The sequence below is a fragment of the Hippopotamus amphibius genome, chromosome 12 (assembly GCF_030028045.1).
Source record: "Hippopotamus amphibius kiboko isolate mHipAmp2 chromosome 12, mHipAmp2.hap2, whole genome shotgun sequence".
Taxonomy (NCBI): Eukaryota; Metazoa; Chordata; class Mammalia; order Artiodactyla; family Hippopotamidae; genus Hippopotamus; species Hippopotamus amphibius.
Window position 1 is genome coordinate 84315835 of NC_080197.1, and position 21652 is coordinate 84337486.

The 21652-nt window shown below is 48.2% G+C and overlaps 2 protein-coding genes across 3 annotated transcripts; one reads left to right on the forward strand and one right to left on the reverse strand.

Moving 5' to 3' along the window:
• The first annotated feature begins 2656 nt into the window (after positions 1 to 2656).
• On the forward strand, positions 2657 to 14293 carry AAAS (aladin WD repeat nucleoporin). Of its 2 annotated transcripts, none has more exons than XM_057703349.1 (16): positions 2657 to 2887; positions 3547 to 3674; positions 5900 to 5955; positions 6268 to 6359; positions 6552 to 6598; positions 6861 to 6959; positions 7259 to 7402; positions 11975 to 12095; positions 12441 to 12565; positions 12722 to 12782; positions 12934 to 13024; positions 13252 to 13345; positions 13433 to 13500; positions 13645 to 13726; positions 13838 to 13922; positions 14045 to 14293. In XM_057703349.1, the coding sequence occupies exons 1-16, from the start codon at positions 2765 to 2767 to the stop codon at positions 14270 to 14272; spliced, it is 1644 nt and encodes a 547-aa protein (XP_057559332.1). In that variant the 5' UTR covers positions 2657 to 2764; the 3' UTR covers positions 14273 to 14293. The 2 variants fall into 2 exon arrangements, with proteins under 2 accessions (XP_057559332.1, XP_057559333.1); XM_057703350.1 differs by having other exon boundaries at positions 2753 to 3170.
• Positions 14294 to 14583: 290 nt separating this feature from the next.
• Positions 14584 to 21539, reverse strand: MYG1 (MYG1 exonuclease). The gene is made up of 7 exons (XM_057702224.1): positions 21290 to 21539; positions 21000 to 21112; positions 18395 to 18554; positions 15506 to 15655; positions 15246 to 15368; positions 14948 to 15129; positions 14584 to 14798 (listed from the first exon to the last, which is right to left on the reverse strand). The coding sequence occupies exons 1-7, from the start codon at positions 21503 to 21505 to the stop codon at positions 14600 to 14602; spliced, it is 1143 nt and encodes a 380-aa protein (XP_057558207.1). The 5' UTR covers positions 21506 to 21539; the 3' UTR covers positions 14584 to 14599.
• Positions 21540 to 21652: the final 113 nt, after the last annotated feature.

Here is a 21652-nt window from a genome sequence, read left to right on the forward strand (position 1 = left end):
CTCTGAGCCCCTGGGGCGGGGGGGGGGGGGTCACCGTCACAGTGTCGCCAGGGCCGCCGCGCCCCCTGGTGAAGTTAGTGGGGAGTGCGCTAGGCCTGGACTTCAGCCTCCTAAGAGTCTGCAGACTGTGAAAAAGCATTCAGCAAACGTTAAATAAAGCTGTACGGGGGAGGCGGTGGTGGAGCATGAACACACAGAACACTGTTCCTTCTCTCCAGGTCACATCACAGGATAAGAGGCAGGCACCTAACTGATAATTATAACGCAATCTGTTGTTGAAACTCAGGCTTCGGTGAACGGAGGGTGGAAGTTGCAGGCCCAGGTTGTACTGAGTTCTTGGGGTATCTGGAGTTGGATGGTGTCACGGTAAGATACAAACAAAACATTTGTGGGTGGCTTCTCACTGCTCTCTACCGATCTGTCAAAGTCACAGACTCCCACTTTTCCTTCAAACCTGTACTGCTTCCCTGTCTCAAGGAGAGCTTTCCCAGCCAATTTCTCCAAACTTCCCCAGTTTTTATAACCTGCTCTTTAGGTTTTCTGTGACTTCCCAGGTGACAGGGAAGTAATTAAATGGGGAGAGAGGCTACTCAAAGTGTTGTCTGTGCAGTGTCACCTGGGGGCTTTTTGGAAATACAGCTTCAGAGCTCCATCCCAGAATTTGTATTTTAACAAGATCATCAGGTGAGTCCTATGTCCATTAACATTCTGGAGCCCCTGATTTTCTGACCCGGGAATAACTTTTTTTAAAAAAAATATTTATTTATTTGCTTGCACTGGGTGTTAGTCACGGCAGGCAGGCTCCTTGGTTGCTCCCTAGTTGTGGCATGCAAACTCTTAGTTGCAGCATGCATGTGGGGTCTAGTTCCCGGACCAGGGACTGAACCTGGGCCCCCTGCCTTGGGAGCACAGAGTCCTATCCACTGTGCCACCAGGAAAGTCCCCTGGGGAATAACTCTTGCAGGGAGCTTTTCATGTAGAAAGGAGGGGCAGATATAGAATCCAAGAATGTTAAAGCAGAATGCCTCCTAGAGTCTCCAATGAGACTGGCTGCTCTTGGGAATGGGGACCGTGCTTTATACAGTCCAGCGTCCCAAGAGCTTGGTCCTTGGCATTTCCTCATCAACATGTCAAATGAGTGAACCAATGCCTAAGGTCACCTAGTTCACAGCAGAGTTAGGGCTCTTCATCTCCAGTATCTGCTTAGCACTTTGCAGTTTATTAAATGGCTTTGTTCCCATTATTTTGTATGGGAAACAGCCATGTATAATAGGACACTGCAAATGAGGGAGCTGAGTCTCAAAGAATTCAATGATTTTTCCAAAGTCACACAGCTGTAAGAAGAGGAGCCCCCATGCAGTGGTTAAGAATCCGCCTGCCAATGCAGGGGGCACAGGTTCCATCCCTGGTCCGGGAAGATCCCACATGCCGTGGAGCAACTAAGCCCGGTTGTCACAATTACTGAGCCTGTGCTCTAGAGCCCGTGAGCCACAACTACTAAGCTCACGTGCTGCAAATACTGAAGCCTGAGTACCTAAAGCCCGTGCTCGGCAACAAGAGAAGCCACCAAAATGAGAAGACTGAGCACTACAACGAAGAGCAGTCCCCGCTCTCCCCAACTAGAGAAAGCCCACGCACAGCAACAAAGACCCAACGCAGCCAAAAACATAATAAAATAAAGTTCTCTTTAAAAAAAAAAAGAAAAGGAGCCCTCATTCTGCATTAGACTCCAGTTCTAGTTCCATTCTTTGGCGTTAGAATAAGATCAATCTCACTTGTTTTAAAAAAATTGCAGTATAGTTGATTTACAGTATTATATTAGTCTCAGATGTACAACACAGTGATTTGATATTTTTATAGCTTATACTCCCTACAAAGTTATTATAAAATATTGGCTATATTCCCTGTGCTGTACATTACATCCTTGTAATTTATTTATTTTATACCTTGTAGTTTGTACCTCAGTCTCCTTCACCTATTTTTGCCCCTCTCCTTTCAATCTCACTTTCATTCTTAAGTCAGAAGGGCTGGTTTTGGTATTTTTTTAGGTCCGATCTCCCTGTGCCTCACTTTCATTATGGTGATATAACGGTACCCACCTCACGGGGTTGTTGTAAAGATTATATAAGCACTTATAATAACCGCTCAGGCAATGTTAGTGTCCCGGCTGTTCCCACTTTTCCTTCCAGGAGGCCTAACCCTGTGGGCTCTAGGTTCTGGCGGGCGCAGCACTCTCCCTCCGAAGGTCTCCCGCCTGACTTAACTCCTCTCGGAAGCTTTCCCTCAACTTGCCAGCCAGCTGCCCGTGACACAGTCGGTATTTTCCTCTGGGCGATCCACAGTCCTCGGAGGGCTTAATTAGGTACTTCCCTGAACGTGGCTTATTTTGGGCTTTTCGAGTGCTGAGAGTGAGTGGGAGACTGTGTTGGGGAATTCGGAATTGGGAAAACAGCAGTCTCACAGGAAACAAAACAAAACAAAACAAAACACCGCTCCGACCCTTAACTAGCGGTCTGTCGTGCGGACGTGTCTGCACCTCTCCCCGTCCCGCCGCCAGGCGGCGCGCGAGGACGCCGGAAGTCTGTCCCAGGACTGCGCATGCGTCCTTCTTCTCCGTTACTCTTCCATTCACTTCCGTTGAGCTTTGCATAGCCGTTTGTCCCAGGCGACTACCCTTACACATCCGAATCTAGCCCGGGAACTAAGAGTCGGAGGAGCGGGATCCGGGAGTTTGCTGATTCCGGACGCCCTTGGGAGCCGCAGGATGTGCTCCCTGGGGTTGTTCCCTCCGCCGCCGCCCAGGGGACAAGTCACCCTATACGAGCACAATAACGAGCTGGTGACGGGCAGTAGCTATGAGAGTCCGCCTCCCGACTTCCGGGGCCAGGTGGTCAGGGCGAGGAGGAAGAGGACCTACAGGCGTGGGGGGCGGAGTCGGAGAAAAAAGGGGAGCAGGGGCAGCGTGACAACGTCGGGGTCGCGGTCCCTAGACTGGAGGATTGGAAACAGCCTGGCCCAGGCTGGAGAAGAATAGAAGGGCTGGAATGTATTTTAGAGCTGGGGTTGGAGGATGAGGGATGCTGAGGAGCTGTGGTGCGGGCCTAGCGGAGATGGAGAGAGTGAGGGCGAATCTAGCGGATGTGAGGGTGCAGGACAGGACTTCAGGAAAGGTGGGGACAGTATCTGGGAGAACTGGGAGGGCATGTCCTGGGGAGTTTTTTCCTGTGGTGGAGGAAAAGGAAGAGGAACCGACCTTTATTGAGCGTTTGCGTGGAAGAAAGAGGCTCTGAGTCAGGTGTTCTCCACAAATGTTTTCATAATGTGATTTAATAATCACAGCAACCGTGTGAAATATTATTCTAGTTTTACAGATAAGGGAGCTACGACCCGTTTCCTAGTCCCACCAGTGTTATATTTGTGGAAATGGGAAGCAGGTCTCTGGAGCCTCTACCCTCAGCCCAACCAAGGGTTGGAGATGGCACGAAGTTCAGTAGAGATCTGGGGAAGAGACTGACGCACTGTCATACTTCTCATTTCTGGCTGTAGTGGATCAATCTTCCTGTCCTAAACCTGACTAAGGATCCCCTGAAGACCCCTGGGAGGTTGGACCACGGTACAAGAACTGCCTTCATCCACCACCGGGAGCAAGTGTGGAAGAGATGCCTCAACATTTGGTGAGATATGGCGAAGGGCCTCCAGGGCCAGTGGTCTGCAGATCCCAGAGGCAATGCGGTCACCACCCCTCTGCCTTGGGCTTCCCGGCACTCTCTAGCTCACAGCTGTCTGTTACTCCGCATAGCAAATGATCAGTCCGTTTTATGGAACTCAAAGCTGTGCAACAGTAGTTCCATTTCATCTCCAGTGACTCGCTTTCCTTTCTAGTTTAATTATGTGAACCTGCTCCCTCATGTCATTATCGCTTTCTGAACCTTTACGGGAGGCTCAGCAAGGTTAGGTATAAGGTCGCAGGCAGTAATCTCATACATGGGCCATTCCTTTTGCACGTGGAGGGGTGAAGCCTGGGTTCCGTTCCTGGCCGTTCCGCTTTTTAGCAGTGTGACCTTGGGCAAGTTACGTAATCACTCTGTCCCTCAATTTCTTCATCTGTAAAATGGAACCTATCTTACAAGGTTGTAGTGAGGATTAAATGAGTAGAATACTTAGAAAAAAATGCCTGGCCCATCAAGTGGCTCATTGACAGTGTTAATCCCATCCAGAGTTAGCTGCTATTATTATTTTAATTATTATTAATCGTCATCACATGTGGGGTGAATTCCTACGAATGAAGTAGCAGAGCTCAAAGAGGGTGTTCATTTGTAAAGTCATGACATATTGCCATGTAGTTCTCTGTTTAAGTTACACATATTTACAGACCTACCAACAGTGTATGAGATAACTATACGCCAGTAAAAATTTAAAAACAAAACAACAAAACAAAAACAGTGTGTGGGAGTGCCTGTCTCCTAACACGTGTGCTATCAAACTTTGATATTTGCTGTTGCATTGCAGTTTAATTTGCAGGTCTTCTTTAGTGAAGCTAAAAGCCATTCAGTCTTGGATTCTTTCTCACTTTCTGCCTCTCTAGCTGCTGCTTCTCTTCCTGCTGTCTTTTATTTAGTTAGTTATTTTTAAAAGGTTTGTTGATTTATTTATTTATTTTTTTTGGCTGCGTCAGGTCTTCGTTGCTGTGCTCGGGCTTTCTGTAGTTGTGGTGAGCAGGAGCTACTCTTCGTTATGGTGTGTGGGCTTCTCATTGTTGTGGCTTCTTTTGTTGTGGAGTATGGGCTTTAGGTGCCCAGGCTTCAGTAGTTGTGGCATGCAGGCTCAGTAGTTGTGGCACATGGGTTTAGTTGCTCTGCAGCATGTGGGATCTTCCTGGACCAGGGAGTGAACCTGTGTCCCTTACATTGACAGGCAGATTCTTAATCACTGCGCCACCAGGGAAGTCCCCCCATCTGCTGTCTTTTAAATGTTGGGGTCCTGTGCTGGACTTGTGGTTGATGTGCCACACCTGCGTGTTCACTTGTCTGCCTAACACCCTCAGTCAGATATTGTCTTCGCACACTCAGCACGTTCAAAATCAGTCTCTTCATTTTCCTTTCTTTTTCCTTGTGTTTTTCATCTCTAGGAATGGCCTTCCTAGTCATATAGGAGCAAGTGGTTTGAATGTAGGCTCTGGGGCAGACAGACATGTTGAATCCTGACTTGTTTATTTCTTACCTAGTTCACCTTTGATAATTAACCTCTTCACGTTCTCTGTTCTCTCATCTAAAAATGCAGATGATAACAATACCTATTTTGTAGGGTTGTGATAATGGCTAAATTAGACGATGTATGAGAAACATCTAGCCCAGCCCTGGCACCGCGTAAGCAGCATTACGTGATATAATTATCATCCAGGTGTTTCCCTTGATATTACTCTTTGCCTTACTAGTGTTGAATTAGTCCTCAAATCCTGTCCGTTCTGTTTCCTCAAGCACTCAAATCTCTCTTCTTTTCTCCATCCCCACTTTGGCCTTTCTTCTAGATTCCAGAAGTAGCCTCTTAACCCTTTTCTTTCTCTCCATTCTTGTCCCCCTCTAGTCTGCAGCCAGACTGATCTTTCTAAAATGCCAGTGTGATCAGTTTATTCCTCAGCTTAAACTCCTGTGGCTTCCATTTACTTTCTTAGGCTGAGTCTTAACTCCTTGATCTGCACACAAAGCCCTGAAAGACCCCTGAGCCTTAGTTGCCTCATTGGTGGACAATATATATAAAGTACATGTCACATAGTTGCCACTCATTAAATGTGAGTGTTCTTGTTGTTAATACATGTTTTTTGAGTGAATGAATGGATGAACTTGGAGAGGAGACGGAAGGGATCAGAGGAATCTGACTCACAGCTCCCTCTCCTCTTCAGGCGTGATGTGGGCCTTTTTGGGGTGCTGAATGAAATTGCAAACTCGGAGGAGGAGGGTAAGTGTGTTTACCTCGAGCCTTCTCTCGTTTTATGGTTGCCATCTCCCCTCCATATTCTCTCTCATTCATCCCAGTACCTGTTGGCCCAGCGCTTTTCCCTTTAGCCCTGTATTTCCTGGCCCAGTTGTCTCTACTGGCGCCATCTTCACTTCCCCTCTGCCTACCCCCATATCACAGAGTGGGTGTCCAGAGCACTTGTTGGGCGGAAGGACATGGGGAGTGCTTGCCCTTGCTCGTCCCTCACCTGGGAGGGTGCTCAGTGAGAGCCCTGTGAATGGTTTAATCACAACTGCTTCCTCAACCCCGCAGTGTTTGAGTGGGTGAAGACGGCGTCCAGCTGGGCCCTGGCACTCTGTCGATGGGCCTCCTCCCTCCATGGGTCCCTATTCCCCCATCTGTCTGTAAGTTTGGCTTCCTCCCCGGCCCTCCCTGGCTGCTGCTCCCCCACTCCCACCCCCTCTCCACCTCCTATGCCTTAGGGTCGGGGTGTGATGGGAAGACTGCAGAGGGTAGGAATGGTCCAGCTCCCCTGTGGGAGGGAAGCAGCAGCTCCTTTTTTCCCAGTGCTTCCTCTATCCGCTTTGTTATTACAGCTCAGGAGCGAAGATCTGATTGCTGAATTTGCTCAAGTCACAAATTGGTGAGTGTACAAGCTCTGGAGCTTCTGTGGGAAGGAAATCCTGAACCTTGGAACTTCTTTTGGGGAGAAGGAAATCAAGGCAGAGACTCCTCCCACCCCTTTCCTTACTGCTTCCCACATTCTCACTCCTTCTACCTCCTCCAAAAGGAAGGAAAAGAAACAATGAAAAATAATAATGTCCTCGTATGGAAGGGAACCTGAGCTCTGGGCCCGGGTATGGTGAGGTGTGGGTTCGGACTCTTCACTCTCACTCCTGCCCCAGGTCCAGCTGCTGCTTGAGGGTCTTTGCGTGGCACCCTCATACCAACAAGTTTGCGGTGGCCCTGCTAGATGACTCAATCCGTGTATATAATGCCAACAGGTATGTGGGGGCTCACTGGGCGGGCTTTGACTCTTCAGTCTCCATCAGTCAGTCCCCACTTCCTTCTCCAGCCTTGGTGGCTGGGGAGTCATGCAGTTCCTGGGCCTGGTCCATGGCTCCTTCCAGAACAGGGGTCGAGGAGGCCCCACAACTGGATGCTTCCTCTTTCCAGAGCCAGCCTTTATCCTGTCTTCTGTCCCAGGCCCTGGATGATCAGCTTTCTTCTCTGGATTTCCCTCAACCACACTCAGGTCCCCTGTGCCCCTGCTTTGACCCTGTTCCCTCCCCTTGCACCCCAGCACTATAGTCCCCTCCCTGAAGCACCGGCTGCAGCGAAATGTGGCGGCCCTGGCCTGGAAGCCCCTCAGTGCCTCCGTCTTGGCTGTGGCCTGTCAGAGCTGCATTCTCATCTGGACCCTGGACCCCACATCCTTGTCTACCCGGTGAGTCCCAGCAGTCTCTCTCTTACCTTGACCTGAGGGTTGGGGCCATGCTGGGGTGGTGAGGAGGTCTGGAAGGAGAAGTGCTTTGTCCTCACAGCATTTCCCAGGCTACGGGAGAAGCAAACCTGAGGCCAGGGTGGAGGTGCTGAGGAGCTCTAATCTAGAGAAAAGGACAGAACTAGGGGCTTCTGGGATTGTACCTGTGGATCATGGAGTGGAAAGACTGTCTCTTTCAGAGGACTGCCAGATATAGGTTTAAAGGATGGGGGGAAGGGGATTAGTATGGATAAAAGCTGAAACCAATGAAATTGGAAAAAGAATCCCCATTGATAAGGAACTAAATATAAAACCAGAAACTGGTTCTTTAAATTATGAATGAAGGAGAAAACCTTTTGGCCAGCCTTATTAAGATAAAATAGAAAATCAAAGGACACTATTTTCAAAATGGGAAAGGAGAAGTAACCACAATTATGGAATAAAGTAGAAGAATTAGTAGAGAATATTATATACAAGTTTACATTGACAGATTTGAAAATCTAAAGGAAATGTTTGATTGTCTGGCAAACTATATGTTACCAAAGTGGACTGTAGAAGAAATTAAAATGGACGAGCTCTACCACTAAAAAAGATGCCACCTGAGATGGTTTTATGAGAGTTCTATCTAATTGTCAAAGAAAAGATAATCTCCATGTTGTTTGAACTAATCCAGATCACAGAAAAATTTGGAAACCCTCCTGATTTGGTTTTTTTTTCCCTTTAAATAAACTTTGTGCATAATTTGGGGTTTTTAGAATAGCTGCAAAGATAGTAGAGTTTCGGTATACCCTTCTCACCATTTCCCGTCGTTAACATCTGATACTACCATGTTAGACTTGTCAAAACTAAGAAACCGACATTCGTACATTGTTATTAACTAAACTCCAGACTTTGTTCAGATTTTACCAGTTTTCTCATTAATGTCCTCTTTCTGTCCCAGGATCTGTCCTGATTTATTTTTATAAAGCTAATGTAACCTAAACCTGACAGTAGGTAGTATAAGAAAGAAAATATATGAGCATTGATTTGATTGATTGATGGATTGATTGGGTGTGCCTTCTGGCTTGCGGGATCTTCGTTCCCCGACCAGGGTTGTTGTTTTTTTTAAATTTTTATTAGACTATAGTTGATTTATAATATGTTAGCTTCTGCTGTACAGCAAAGTGAATCAGTTATACATATACATATATCCACTTTCTTTTAGATTCTTTTCCCATGTCAGCCATTACAGAGTATCTTAGAGCTCCCCGTGCTAGTAGATCCTTAGTTATGTATTTTATATACCCACCAGGGATTGAACCTGCGCCCTTGGCAGTGAAAGCACAGAGTCCTAACCACTGGATGGCCAGGGAATTCCATTGAACACAGATTTTTAAAATCTTTAATAAAATATTAGCAAATAGAGTCCAAAAGCATATTTAAAAAAAATCTTAACCAAGTAAAGTATTCCAGAAATTAAAAACTATTCACCATTAGAAAATCTATTAAAATGATTTGTTACATTAGCAAAATAAAGGATAAAAATGTTTATATAAATAAATGCCCTTCTCAATAAGCAGACATTCAGCTGAATATATAACATAAATAGGAATACAAAGAGATGACCTAAACATAAGAATATATAGTTAAAATCAGTGGCTACCATATTAAACAGTGAAATAGGAAATCCTAAAGTTATTTCCAATAATGTCAAGATACAGACGGAGATGTCATCACCATTATTGACCAACATTATTTTTGGAGGTTCTTATGAGTGCAGTAAGACAAGAAAAAATATGGTAAAGTCTTGAGAAGAGAAAATTGTTTTTATTTGAAGATGATATGATTTTACACCTAGATAAGACAAGAGATTCAAATAAAAAAACCTATTGAATCTAATAAGAAATTTAAGTAGTAAGGTAAGTGGATTCAAGAAACTGAAAATGTAATACCTTTTCTTTGTAGCAACAGTAATCAGTTGAGAAATTGCAGTGGAAAATATGTTCTATTTACAGTAGGTACAATTACTATAGATTACTAGGAATAAATTGTTAAATTTATTTAATCTGTTAGACATCTGAAGAAAGTGGTTGAAGAATATTAAAGAGCTGAATTAATGGAGGGAAATGCTGTATTCCTGGATAGGAAAATTTAATTATAAAGATGTCAAGTTAAGTGTATTTCCCATGAGAATTCTGCTGGTTTTTGTTTTTGTGAACTGGACAAAATGATAGTTAAGAGTTTTTATGAGAGAATAAATGTGGAAGGATTGCCCAGAAAAGTTTGAAAAGGAAGCATATTGAGAGGAGATTTGCCCTACCAGTATTGAAATATTTTATTTTTTTTTATTTTTTGAAATATTTTATGAAGTTACAGTAATAGAATGTTATTGGCATAAGATCAAACAGATAAGTGTAACAGAACAACATTCAGGAACAGATCTAGGAATTTATGGAAATGTAACATATGATGAATTTGGATTTGCATTGCAGTGGAGAAATTGAGATTTCTTTTTTTTTTTTTTTGGCACACGGGCTTAGTTGCTCCGCGGCATGTGGGATCTTCCTAGAGCTGGGATCGAACCCGTGACCCCTGCATTGGCAGGTGGATTCTTAACCACTGCGCCACCTAGGAAGCCCGAGATTTCTTTTTTTTTTAAGTGGTTTTGGCATAATTGGCTATCCATTTAGAAAATAATACAGCTCGTCCTTGCTTCACACTTTATATAAATACAAATAAATTCCAAGCACACAAAAGAACTAAATGTAAAAATAAATAAAAGGACTAGAAGAATATATGGACTGCTTTTTGGCCCATTCAGAATGATAGTATAATAATAATAATAATTTTTTGGTCACACCACATGGCTTGTGGGATTTTTGGTTTCCCGACCAGGGATTGAACCCGGGCCCTCTGCAGTAAGTGCAGAGTCCTAACCACTGGGCCGCCAGGGAATTCCCAGTATGCTAGTGTTATTAAAATTGAAATGTTCGATAATATCCAATACTAGCAAGACTAGGAAAACAGTAGAGTATATTGTAGTATAAACTTTTCAGGAAATAATTTGTTGGCATATTTATCTTTTGAAAGGTGCAAGCCTTTTATTTGTTTGTTTGTTTGTTTATTTTATTGGCTGTGTTGGGTCATCTTTGCTGTGCGCAGGCTTTCTTTAGTTGCGGTGAGTGGGGGCTACTCTTCATTGTGGTGCACGGACTCCTCATTGCTGTGGCTTCTCTTGTTGTGGAGCCCGGGCTCTAGGTGCGTGGGCTTCAGTAGTTGCAGCACATGGGCTCAATAGTTGTGGCTCACGGGTTCTAAAGCGCAGGCTCAATAGTTGTGGCGCATGGGCTTAGTTGCTCTGTGGCATGTGGGATCTTCTCAGACCAGGGATTGAACCCGTGTCCCCTGCATTGGCAGGCAGATTCTTAACCACTGGGCCACCTAGGAAGCCCCAGTACAAGCCTTTTTTAACGTGCAATTCCATTTTAGTACTGTATTCTACAGAAATAATGACATGAGTACATAAAGATATAGGGAATATTTTTTGCAGTACTGTTTGTAATAAAAAATTACAAACAACTGAAATGTCCATTTGTGGAGGCATGACTGAATAAATTATTATTATTTTAAAAAATATTTATTTATTTTGGCTGCGCTGGGTTGGGTCTTAGTTGCGGCATGCATGTGGGATCTAGTTCCCCAACCAGGGACCGAACCCAGGCTCCCTGCATTGGGGGCATGGAGTCTTACCCGCTGGACCAGCAGGGAAATCCCATGACTGAATATAGTCCATCTATTCAGTGGAATACAGTGGGGCCACTGAAAAGAATGAGGTGGATCTCTATAAACTGATATTGTAAAATTAAGAGAGTAAGTTGTAGACAGGTGACCTAAGACCTCATTAGAGCTAAAGGTGGGTATGGTTGGGAGGAAAAGGGATAGGGCAGCATTAATTTGGATAGTAGCCTGCACCTGTCAGGCCAAGTATGTGGCTCTGGAGATACAGAGCTGCCTGACACAGCCGGTGCCCTCCGCTGGCTCCCAGTCTCGTGGGGGAGGTCGCCACGTGCACCGTCTTTGACGAGCAGAAAATGACGCAGGAGCCCTGAGGGGGAAGCGGACTCTGACCAGGAAAGGCAGAAAGACAGGGATGGGAGCACGGGTTGCATTCTGGGGAGTGGTTGATACCTCTAGGAAGAGAAGAGATTGGAACCTTGACGTGACGGCACGGTCCAGGCAGGCTGGTCCTTTGGGGAGAGGACTCTCATCTAGAGCAGAGCCCAGCACCTTCTAGCTTTACTGGTCAGAAGCTTTTGTCTCTCAGGTTTACTTCCTTTCACCCATTTTCCTTTCTACACATCCTAATAGTGACCGCCCTTCCTTCTTCTTTTTTTTTTTTCTTTAACTTCCATGAACCTTATTCATTTTCCTCAACCTGGATTTGAACCTTAGGGGGCCATTGGGATTGGGAAGTTTTAGCAGGAGGAGGCAAGGGAATAGAATCATGGGGCTTTCTTCTTGTTGTTTTCGTACTCCACACCCTGTTCCCCTCGGCAGACCCTCTTCTGGCTGTGCCCACGTGCTCTCTCACCCCGGGCACACGCCCGTCACCAGCGTGGCCTGGGCCCCCGGCGGGGGGCGGCTGCTCTCAGCTTCGCCTGTGGATGCTGCCGTCCTGGTGAGTTGGTCCCCACGCCCCTTCCGGTCATTTCGGCCACCCCTCAGACTTGAGGAAAGAGCCTGCTTTGCCTGCTGGTGGGAAATACCCCGGGGGACGGAGCGGACGCGCTGCCCGTTCAAGGTTTCACACATCCAGGAGAAGGCGCCGCACCAGCTCGACTCCTCAGATGTAAAATTCTGCCTGCTGTCAGTGTAAACAGGAACCTATTTCCTCCTGTTTGAACAGTCCCGTTCCCGCTTCCTCCCCTCTCTGGTTCTCTGTACCTTAAGGGAGGGCAGCCCCCTGTGGGATGATAGGGAAGCTTGCGTCTCGCCTGTCTCACTCTCTTCCCCTCTCTCCTAGGTATGGGATGTCTCAACAGAGACCTGTGTTCCCCTTCCCTGGTTTCGGGGAGGTGGAGTTACCAACCTGCTCTGGTCCCCAGATGGCAGTAAAGTCCTGGCTACCACTCCTTCAGCTGTCTTTCGGTGAGTGGGGGGAGTGGCAGGAACAACCTAGAGAAAGGCACTAGGCTCCTGGAACTTCCAGCAGCACAGCCTTCTGTCCCTGTTGTTCCCATTGATCTGAACCTGGGACTGACAGGGTGGTAAGTCCAAGCTCTGACCTGCCTCTCTTTGGCACAGAGTCTGGGAGGCCCAGATGTGGACTTGTGAGCGGTGGCCTACCCTATCAGGGCGATGTCAGGTAGGAGGGAGTGTGTCATAGGACCTGGGGAGGAGGTGGCCCCTGCTCCCCCAAGTGTGTCCCCCCACTTCCTCTACCTCTCTTCCTCCTGTGCTTCCCTCCTGTATCCCCATAGACCATCCTTTCCCTGCCTTTTGCTCCTTGACCCCAGACTGGCTGCTGGAGCCCTGATGGAAACCGCCTGCTGTTCACTGTGTTGGGGGAACCGCTGATTTACTCCTTGTCGTTCCCAGAACGTTGTGGTGAGTCAGGGGAAACACTTCTGGGTGCACAATATTGGGGTAGTCAGAGGGAGACAGGAACCGTCTGGAATAATGCTGCTCTGAAGGATAAAGGGAAGTAAAGAAGCTTGGGGGGCAGGAAGAAGCTTGGGAGACTTGAGAGGTATTGATGCCTGTGATGGAGAGGAGGCAGGAAACCAGTGGGAGGCCCCTGTCTTGTACTTAAGAGCCTCTGCCCCCATCCACAGGTGAGGGAAAGGGGTGTGTTGGAGGCGCAAAGTCAGCTACAATTGTGGCAGATCTGTCTGAGACGACAGTACAGACATCTGATGGAGAGGAGAGGTGAGCTGGGTGGGTGAGGGAGGGGCAGTGAGACAAAGTTGGGAGGGACCGCACTGAGCCCTCCCAACCTGCTGTCCCGACCCATAGACTTGGGGGAGAGGCTCACTGCATGGTCTGGGACCCGAGCGGGGAGCGGCTGGCTGTGCTCATGAAAGGTAAGAGGTGGGGAGGGCGGCCTCTGCTCAGGTCGCTCCATCTTCCCATTGATTGTCTCCATGCCCTGGTGCAGTTCTTCTCTGCCCCTGCCCTGGGATTCTGCCTCCAGAGTTCCTTCCTATCCCTGCATCCATTTCTTACAGGAAATCCACGGGTCCAGAATGGTAAACCAGTCATCCTCCTTTTTCGCACTCGGAACAGCCCTGTGTTTGAGCTACTTCCTTGGTAAGTGCTGGGCAGGTACGGTTCCTCACTGGCCTTCCCATAGCAAACCCATATCCCACTGCATCTGCCTTCTGCCTCCAGCAGCCTGCTCACCTTTTCTTCTTCCTCTAGTGGCATTATCCAGGGGGAGCCAGGAGCCCAGGCCCAGCTCATCGCTTTCCATCCTTCCTTCAACAAAGGAGCTCTGCTCAGTGTGGTGAGTAGGCCAGCTGCTGGGGTTGCAGGAGTGGGCTGGGGGAGTGTGGCTACTGTGCGGCTCTGCTGTGTGGCCTTCTTTGGGCTCAGACTGATAGACTTTGCTTTCCCCTCTCTCTGCAGTGCTGGTCCACAGGCCGCATCGCCCACATCCCTCTGTACTTTGTCAATGCCCAGTTTCCACGTTTTAGCCCAGTGTTTGGCCGAACCCAAGAACCCCCAGCTGGGGGTGGAGGCTCTATTCATGATCTGCCCCTCTTTACTGAGACATCTCCAACCTCTGCCCCTTGGGACCCTCTCCCAGGGCCACCCCCTGCTCGGCCCCACTCTCCTCACTCCCACTTTCAGTAATAAAAAGTGTCTTTTTTTGTTTTCCACTCAGTTACGAGACTTATCTTTACCGAGCATTGCGGTATACTCAAGGAGGAAAAAGGCACAGACTTTGGGTTAAGATCTTGGCTCTTTCACTTTTTAGTCACTTCTTATGAATTTGGTCAAGTTATTTACCCTTAGAAACTGGATCGTTTTCAAATGATTTGGAAAGCAAAGCTGAGAAAATACCTAGCACAGGCTCTGGCACATAACAGATGTTGCACTTTTCCCAAGTTTCAGCAAGTTCCCAGAATGATGTAGGGCAGTAATGGAGCAATACTGGGTTAGTATGAGATGGAAGAGATTTTATTGGACTAGGGAATTTGTGGGAGGCACCGGTACTGGGCTCTGGGCCAAGGTGGCACGGGCCATGCTCAGGGCACCCTCTCGGGTACGGTGCCCACCAATGAAGCCACTGGCGTGGACAAAGACACAGCCAGGAATCCCACTGATCTGGTCCAGGGCCTCATCCCGAAGACCCCGCCACGGCTCTGGCAGGGGCAGCCTACAAGTGAGCAGAAAGAGGGAGTCGGTGGGAGCAAATGGAGGCCTTGAGGAACCGGGAGATGGGGAGCAGCCTAGGTTAGTGGCCTTCTCCTCTGACAGGGTTGAAGCAGGTCTGAAGGGCAGCAGGACGGCCCCCTAGGCCCTCACCTGCTCTGGAATGAATGGGGCTCCTCAGGCACACACTGTACCCGCCACTGTCCAGCCTGGTCTGTGTAGATAACAAAGGCGACGGTCCCCGGTGCGGACAGCCCTGATTCCAGGTGGTAGAGGTGCTCCTTCCAGGGGCATCCACCCTTCGCTAGTTCTATTATCTCCCCACTTGGGTCCACCTAAAAGGAAGTGGAGCAGGAATGGAAGGTTTAGGGTAGGAGCGGGAGCCCCTGTTGGCCAGTAGCCCGCCAGCAGTCACTAACCCGAGCCACACTGCCTCCTCCCAGGCCCATACCTGGAACCGCTGGGCCAAGGCTTCTTCTACCAGGGCCCGGGCTGGCAGCCAGCTGTGCTGGTAGAAGTCTAGTCTCTGCAGAAACTCCTCTCGAACCAGGTCCATGGCACGCTTAAACCCAGCCTGGGAATCACATGGGAATCAGAACCACAGTGCTGGCCCAAACTTCTAACTCTGCTGGGGCTTGACAGGGCAACCCCTCCCATTGCCTCCCCTGAAGTTCTCACATGCCTCAGTCTCTTCCCCAGGGCCCTCCTTACCTCAGTGTCTTGGTTGGGCTGGTTCCAGGTGGGATTAAGCAGAGCAACCCGGGCGCTCAGTGTAGTGGTCAGTGCGTACCGAGGCTTTCCATCCCACTGGGAGATCCCATTGTCCACTGCATCCACCTCCTCCACAAAGTTCTCATACATCTACAACAGCATAGGAGAAATGTTCTGGAGGATGTCTACTATCTGCATAAAGCTTTATAGGTCTCAAAGTTTGCGCATAAACAGTCTTTAATCTTCACTACAGCCCTGCAAGGATCTCCCAACATTAATTGAATGAGGAAAGGGGGAATTGGGGAGTTCAGCAGCTTGCTAAAGGTCAGAGAGCATACAGTGCTGGGACTGGAATTGAGATCACCTGATTTCTAATCCAGTGCTCACTCTTAGTACCGCTCAAAGCTTGAGCCAAGGCCAGCGCATGCGGGGAGGGGGCTGCTGCCTCCTGAACAAGGAAAGTCTCCAGTTCCATGAGGGGCTCTGTGGGAGTGGATCCTCATGGTCTGGAAGGTAAATCTCCAGGAGGGCTGAGCAGGGTATTCACTTATCCAGTTAATGAGGTGCAGGAGGGTCTGGCCAAGCACACCAATCAGGTGGGAGAAGATGAGTACTGGACTAGACATCAAGGGCTGGGATGTGGTCCCAGAGAAGCCCAAGATGTGCCACATGGCATCAGCAGGTGCTGCATCTGCTGAGCCTAAAGAAATGGTAGGACGATGCCTCAAGAATCTGGGGGCGGAAAACGATGTGGGATATCTGTTTAACGCAAAATTGCCCTACACAATAGGCCTACATAGCAACACATCTGCGCTATGCAGAAAAAGTGCTACTCTCAGGGAGAGTTGGAAAAGAAACTCCTTCCTCTATGCCCAGCACCTTTAGGTCTGGACCCCAACCTGAGGCTCAGTTAAAACTTGGGTACGGGGACTTCCCTGGTGGTCCAGTTAGGACTCCACACTTTCACTGCTGAGGGCCCGGGTTCAATCCCTAGTTGGGGAACTAAGATCCCACAAGCTGCACAGCGTGGCCAAAAATAAAAACCAACAAAACTTGGGTGTAATTCTAATAACCAAAAGATATAAACAGCTCATATAACTCAATACCAAAAAAAAACCAAACAGACCCACGAACAACCCAATTAAAAAATGGGCAAGGGGAGGGAATGCGGGGATATGTGTATAAGGGCAGATGGTTGAACTTGGTGTACCCCCCCAAAAAAAAAAAAAAAAAAAAGGGCAGAAGAACTGAATAGGTATTTTCCCAAAGAAGACATGCAGTTGACCAACAGGCCATCAACATCACTAATTATCAGAGAAATGCAAATTAAAACCATAATGAGATACCATCTCACACTGGTCAAAATGGCTATCATCAAAAATACCACAAGTAACAAGTGTTGGTGAGGATGTGAAGAAGAGAACCCTTTTCTGCTGGTGGGAATGTAAACTGGTGCAGCTACTATGGAAAGCAGTATGGAAGTTCCTCAAAAAGTTAAAAATAGAACAACCATATGACCCAGCAATTCTAGGCTGGGTATATATCCAAAAAATACAAAGACACTGATTTGAAAAGGCACATGCAGCCCAATGTTCACAGCAGCATTATTTACAATAGCTAAGATATGGAAGCAATCTAAGTGTCCATCGATGAATGAAGGGATCAAGAAGACGTGGTATACCATAAAATATTACTTAGCCATAAAACAAAAAAATGAAATTCTGCCATTTGCAACAACATGGATGGACTTGGAGAGTATTATGCTTCGTGAAATAAGTCAGAGAAAATCACATACTGTATGATATCACTTATATGTGGAATCTAAAAAAGGAAAACTAGTGAATATAACAAAAAAGAAACAGACCCACAGATACAGAGAACAAGCTAGTGGTTACCAGTGGGGAGAGGGAAGAGGAGAGGGGCAAGATAGGGGCAGGGGATTAAGAGGTACAAACTACTCTGTATAAAATAAGCTACAAGGATATATTGTACACCACAGGGAATATGGCCAATATTTTATAACCTCAAATGGAGTATAATCTTTAAAAATTGTGAATCACTATGTAGTACACCCGAAACATATAATATTGTACATCAACTATCCTCAATAAAAATAAAAAATAAAAAAACCTTGGGTATAATTTACTTCAATTGCTTAGAAATCCCTTCGCAGTAGAAGGGAAAACTGACCCAGGCAGTCTAAAAACCTAAGTAATCCAGAAGCTCCAATTTAACCGCTTATCTTACTTCACTGTTTTGGATCAGAGAACTGAACTCAACAGCCTATCTGCAAAAAACATAACTGACTGCACCTGTAGTCTGACTTCTGAACTTCATATTGGTGGGGTCAAATAGGTGTCCCCAGAATCACAGATTTGACACACACATGCTAGGGCCACTAGCCCTGTTCCTTCCCCAACCACAGGCATCTGCTGAGCTGCCTGCAGGGGGCGCTGGCGGAACCTGAAGAGGTTTTCACAATCAAACCCTTCCCAGGTTTCCAACTCAGTGTGCCTCCCAACGGCTATCCTGGCGCCTGAGACACGCTGCCCTCCAGCTTCTGGGCAGCCAGAGCCTCAGCCATATGCTTCCAAACATAAGCAACCTCCTCTGTTACCAAGTCGTTGAACAACTTATGTGTGTCAGGTCATGCTTTAGGGTTTTCAAAGCTCCTCCCCATACATTACCTCACCCACTTCTCACAACCACCCAAGGATGGAGGCAGAAGAGAGATTAACCACCCCCCTGTGAGAAGATGAGCCTGGACTGAGGGAGAGAGTGATGGACCAGCACAGGTCAGGAACCCTGACCTGAGCCCAGTCCTGAGTGCCACTCCAGCCTGCCTGGTGGAGATGCACGCGAGGGGCATCTCGGTCCTTGGGTCCCCACCTTGTCATAGAGGGTGCCCACCACGCTGTCCTCTTCGCTAGTGCCCAGCAACTGGGCCAGCAGCTTGTGCCCGAAGTGCAGATAGATCAGTCCCGCACTGCTCAGCTTGGTCTGCCACGGCTTCCCAGGGGACAGGGAGCTCATGGTCTCTGTGAAAGACCTGAGGAGCACAGGGAGGTGGGGGCTGAAGCACAGCTGGCCCAGTTCACCCACAGTGTGTGTGCACGTGCAGCCACAGTGGGGTGGGGAGGCTGGGGAATACCATGGGAGTTGGGAGAAAGCCCAGCTGGGGAGGTTTTGGCTTGTCCTTAGGGGTTAACATAGACTTGAGCTTGGAGTCTCCATTCATGCATCCATTCGACAGTGGTTAATTAAATGCTTACCACATGCCAGGCTTTGTGTTGTAGACATTCAACACAAAAAAACTAAGAACCAGTCCCCGCCTTCAAGGGCATCTGCCTAAGGCAGACACACACACACAACCAACTAAGGGAGTGTTCTAGATAGTTATAAAGAAGGAAAAGGGGAGAGGGAGGAAAGCATTTGGGTCGTTCCTGAGGAGTGAATTAGTGGGTGTTTGCCAGACAAAGGGTGAAGGGGAAAAGGCATTCCAGGTAGAGGGAACAACGTATACAATGGTTAAGAGAAAGGTCTCTCCACAGAACTGCAAGAAAGCAGCTTGGCTTGAGGAGTGAGTGGCAAAAGACACAGCAGGGGCCCGACCAGGGCAGGCCTTGTAGGCTTCACTTCGGAGTTTGGACTTCATCTGTAGGGAATGCGGAGCCACTGAGAGAATGTAAGCAGATCAGTGCATGTCAGAAGGAGCACCGTGCCAGCCAGCATGAAGAAGAGATGCAAGGAGGCTACCTGCAGTGGTCCAGGTGAGTGAGGAAGGCAGGGATTTGAATAGCAGTGGGACAGAGGACACGGAAAAGGTATGACAGTTGATAGGGCAGTAGAAACTACAGCTGTAATTTCTAAATACCAGTCCATCAGAATCACCTAATGAGCTCATTTTTTTGTTCTAATGACTTTTATTATTACATATTGTGTAAATACAAAAGTATTTATAAAATATTCATAAGGTATAAAGACTAATAACAATAAACCTCCCAGAAAAGATTCAGAAAGAAAAAAAACTAAATAAGTAGTTGCTGGAAACAGATAGACATACGTGCTAAACTGAACAAGGATATGACGAACACAAAATTCAGGATGTTGCTTACTCCTGGGGGAGGAAAGGGGATCGGATAGGGAAAAGGCACACAGGTACAGACGGAAAAGTAATGTAATGTGCTACTTCTCAGATTGGGAGATCAGTTCATGGGTGTTCATTTTATGTTTCATTTTCCAGAAATGTTAAATATATTCTTTTGTGCAAAATACTGCACAATTTTTTAAAAAAAGTATATAAAATCATTAGAAAAAAGTAGTCAATAATGTCAAGTGCCACAAAGAGGTCAGTTAAGGTGAGACTCTCCACCACCAACCTGAGTTTAGTGTTGAGGTCACTGGTGCCCTTTCCACAAGCATTTCCAGTAGAGAGATTGGGAGAGAACTGGCTGAATGAATGAATACATGAAAGGATAGATGAACGGAATGTGGAGCCAGGGTCAGCTCTTCTTTTGAAGAGTGGCTGAGAAATGAGGGTGAGAGATTAGGCTGTAAATACACAAGAGCATTCCTTCCCAACATCATTCATAAAAGTAATACATGTACTTAGAAAAACAGGGAGAGAGGTAGGGAGGGGAGGAGAGACGGAGAGACTTAAAATAATATCTCCTCATGATCCCTCAGAGATAACCAATTTATACAGTGTGGTGTATATGAGGGAGGGTTTGGGGGTTTTTTCACTCCTTTGTTTTCAAGATGGGAGATGCTTAAGCAGAGTTCTTTCCTGTAGGCAAGAAGCAGAAACCCTGTGATGTGAAGTCCCAGAGCAGGAAGTGATACACTGGAAAAGGGGCAAGCAAAAGGAAACAATGTCTCCTGAACTGGAAGGAGGAAGCTAGCTGAGTGTTCAGGAGTGAGAAACTGAGGACAGGCATGCAGGAAGGAAAGAGGGTCACCCACTGAGGTAGTCTGATGAGGCACGGGCTTGAGGAAAGGGGAAGAGGATTGGAATGGTATCGTGGATAACAGGCCACCCGTGGACAAGAACGATTTCCCAGTGTAACAGGTCAATGACATGGGAGACGACACACACCTGAACTATGACCACCCACCACAATCGTGTGGGCCCATGAGTCTGAGGTGGGGCAGCGAGGACACATGAGTGGATTAATCCCAGCTGGGGTATTCAGTGGGGTGAAGACTGGTCTGGAGAAAGGCCTGACTGAACCAAAGGAGGTGAGTCTGGAGGGGCCTGGAGACTGACCCGGGCCAAGGGAGGCCTGAGCAGATGTGAGGGCTCAGGGAGGCCGAAGACCCGCTAGACAAGTGCAGAGCAGGTGGAGAGCTGAAAGTCTGCAGGATGGTAGTCCCATGGGACTCAAGAGTTTGCTTTCCAGGATGAGGCGGTTCCCTTCGCTGACCACGGCAGCGGACTGGAGCACTGAGGGGACTTGAAATCAAGGAAGTGAAAGAAATAGTTGTGGGAACCCACCTCTGGTGATGGTCATATCGATGTCTCTGAGGGTCGTACTCGCCACCCACGTCTACCACGATGTCACAAGAAGCCAGTTTCTCGGGGTCGCGGGTCCGCACAATCTCTGCATCCTGCAGGGGACACAGGAGGTGAGGGGGCCGCCGGGTTCGCGCGGGTAGGAGATTAATGTTGGGCTTCCAGGGAGCCGGGGAAGGGGAGGAGGGGTGCTCGGGCGGGACCCCGTTAGGGGGACGAGGTCCGCCCCGGAGACTCGCCGGCAGCCCCCGGGTCAGTCTGCGCGCCCGTACCCGGTACTCGGGCAGGAGGCGCAGCAACGCGCACGCCAGCGCCTCATCGCAGTGGAAGGTGCCGTTATGCGTCCCGATTCGGGGCGGGGCCATGAGATGGCTGCGGGGTCGTTTGGAGGGTGGGACGGACTCCAGGCTGAGCTTGCGATGCGCGCTCCGGAGCGGTGGCGGCTGGAGCAGCAGGAGCTGGAGACAGCGGAGGAGGCGGCGGCACATGCAGCCGCCCCGGCAGGGAGGTATGGCGCCGACCCGGAAGAGGAAGCGCCCGCACACCCCTCACTTCCGCTTGCCGGCCGTTCCCACGGCAACCGGCCGCAAAGGGAGGGCACGCGGCCAGGCGCAGAATTTCGACCCCCGCTCGGC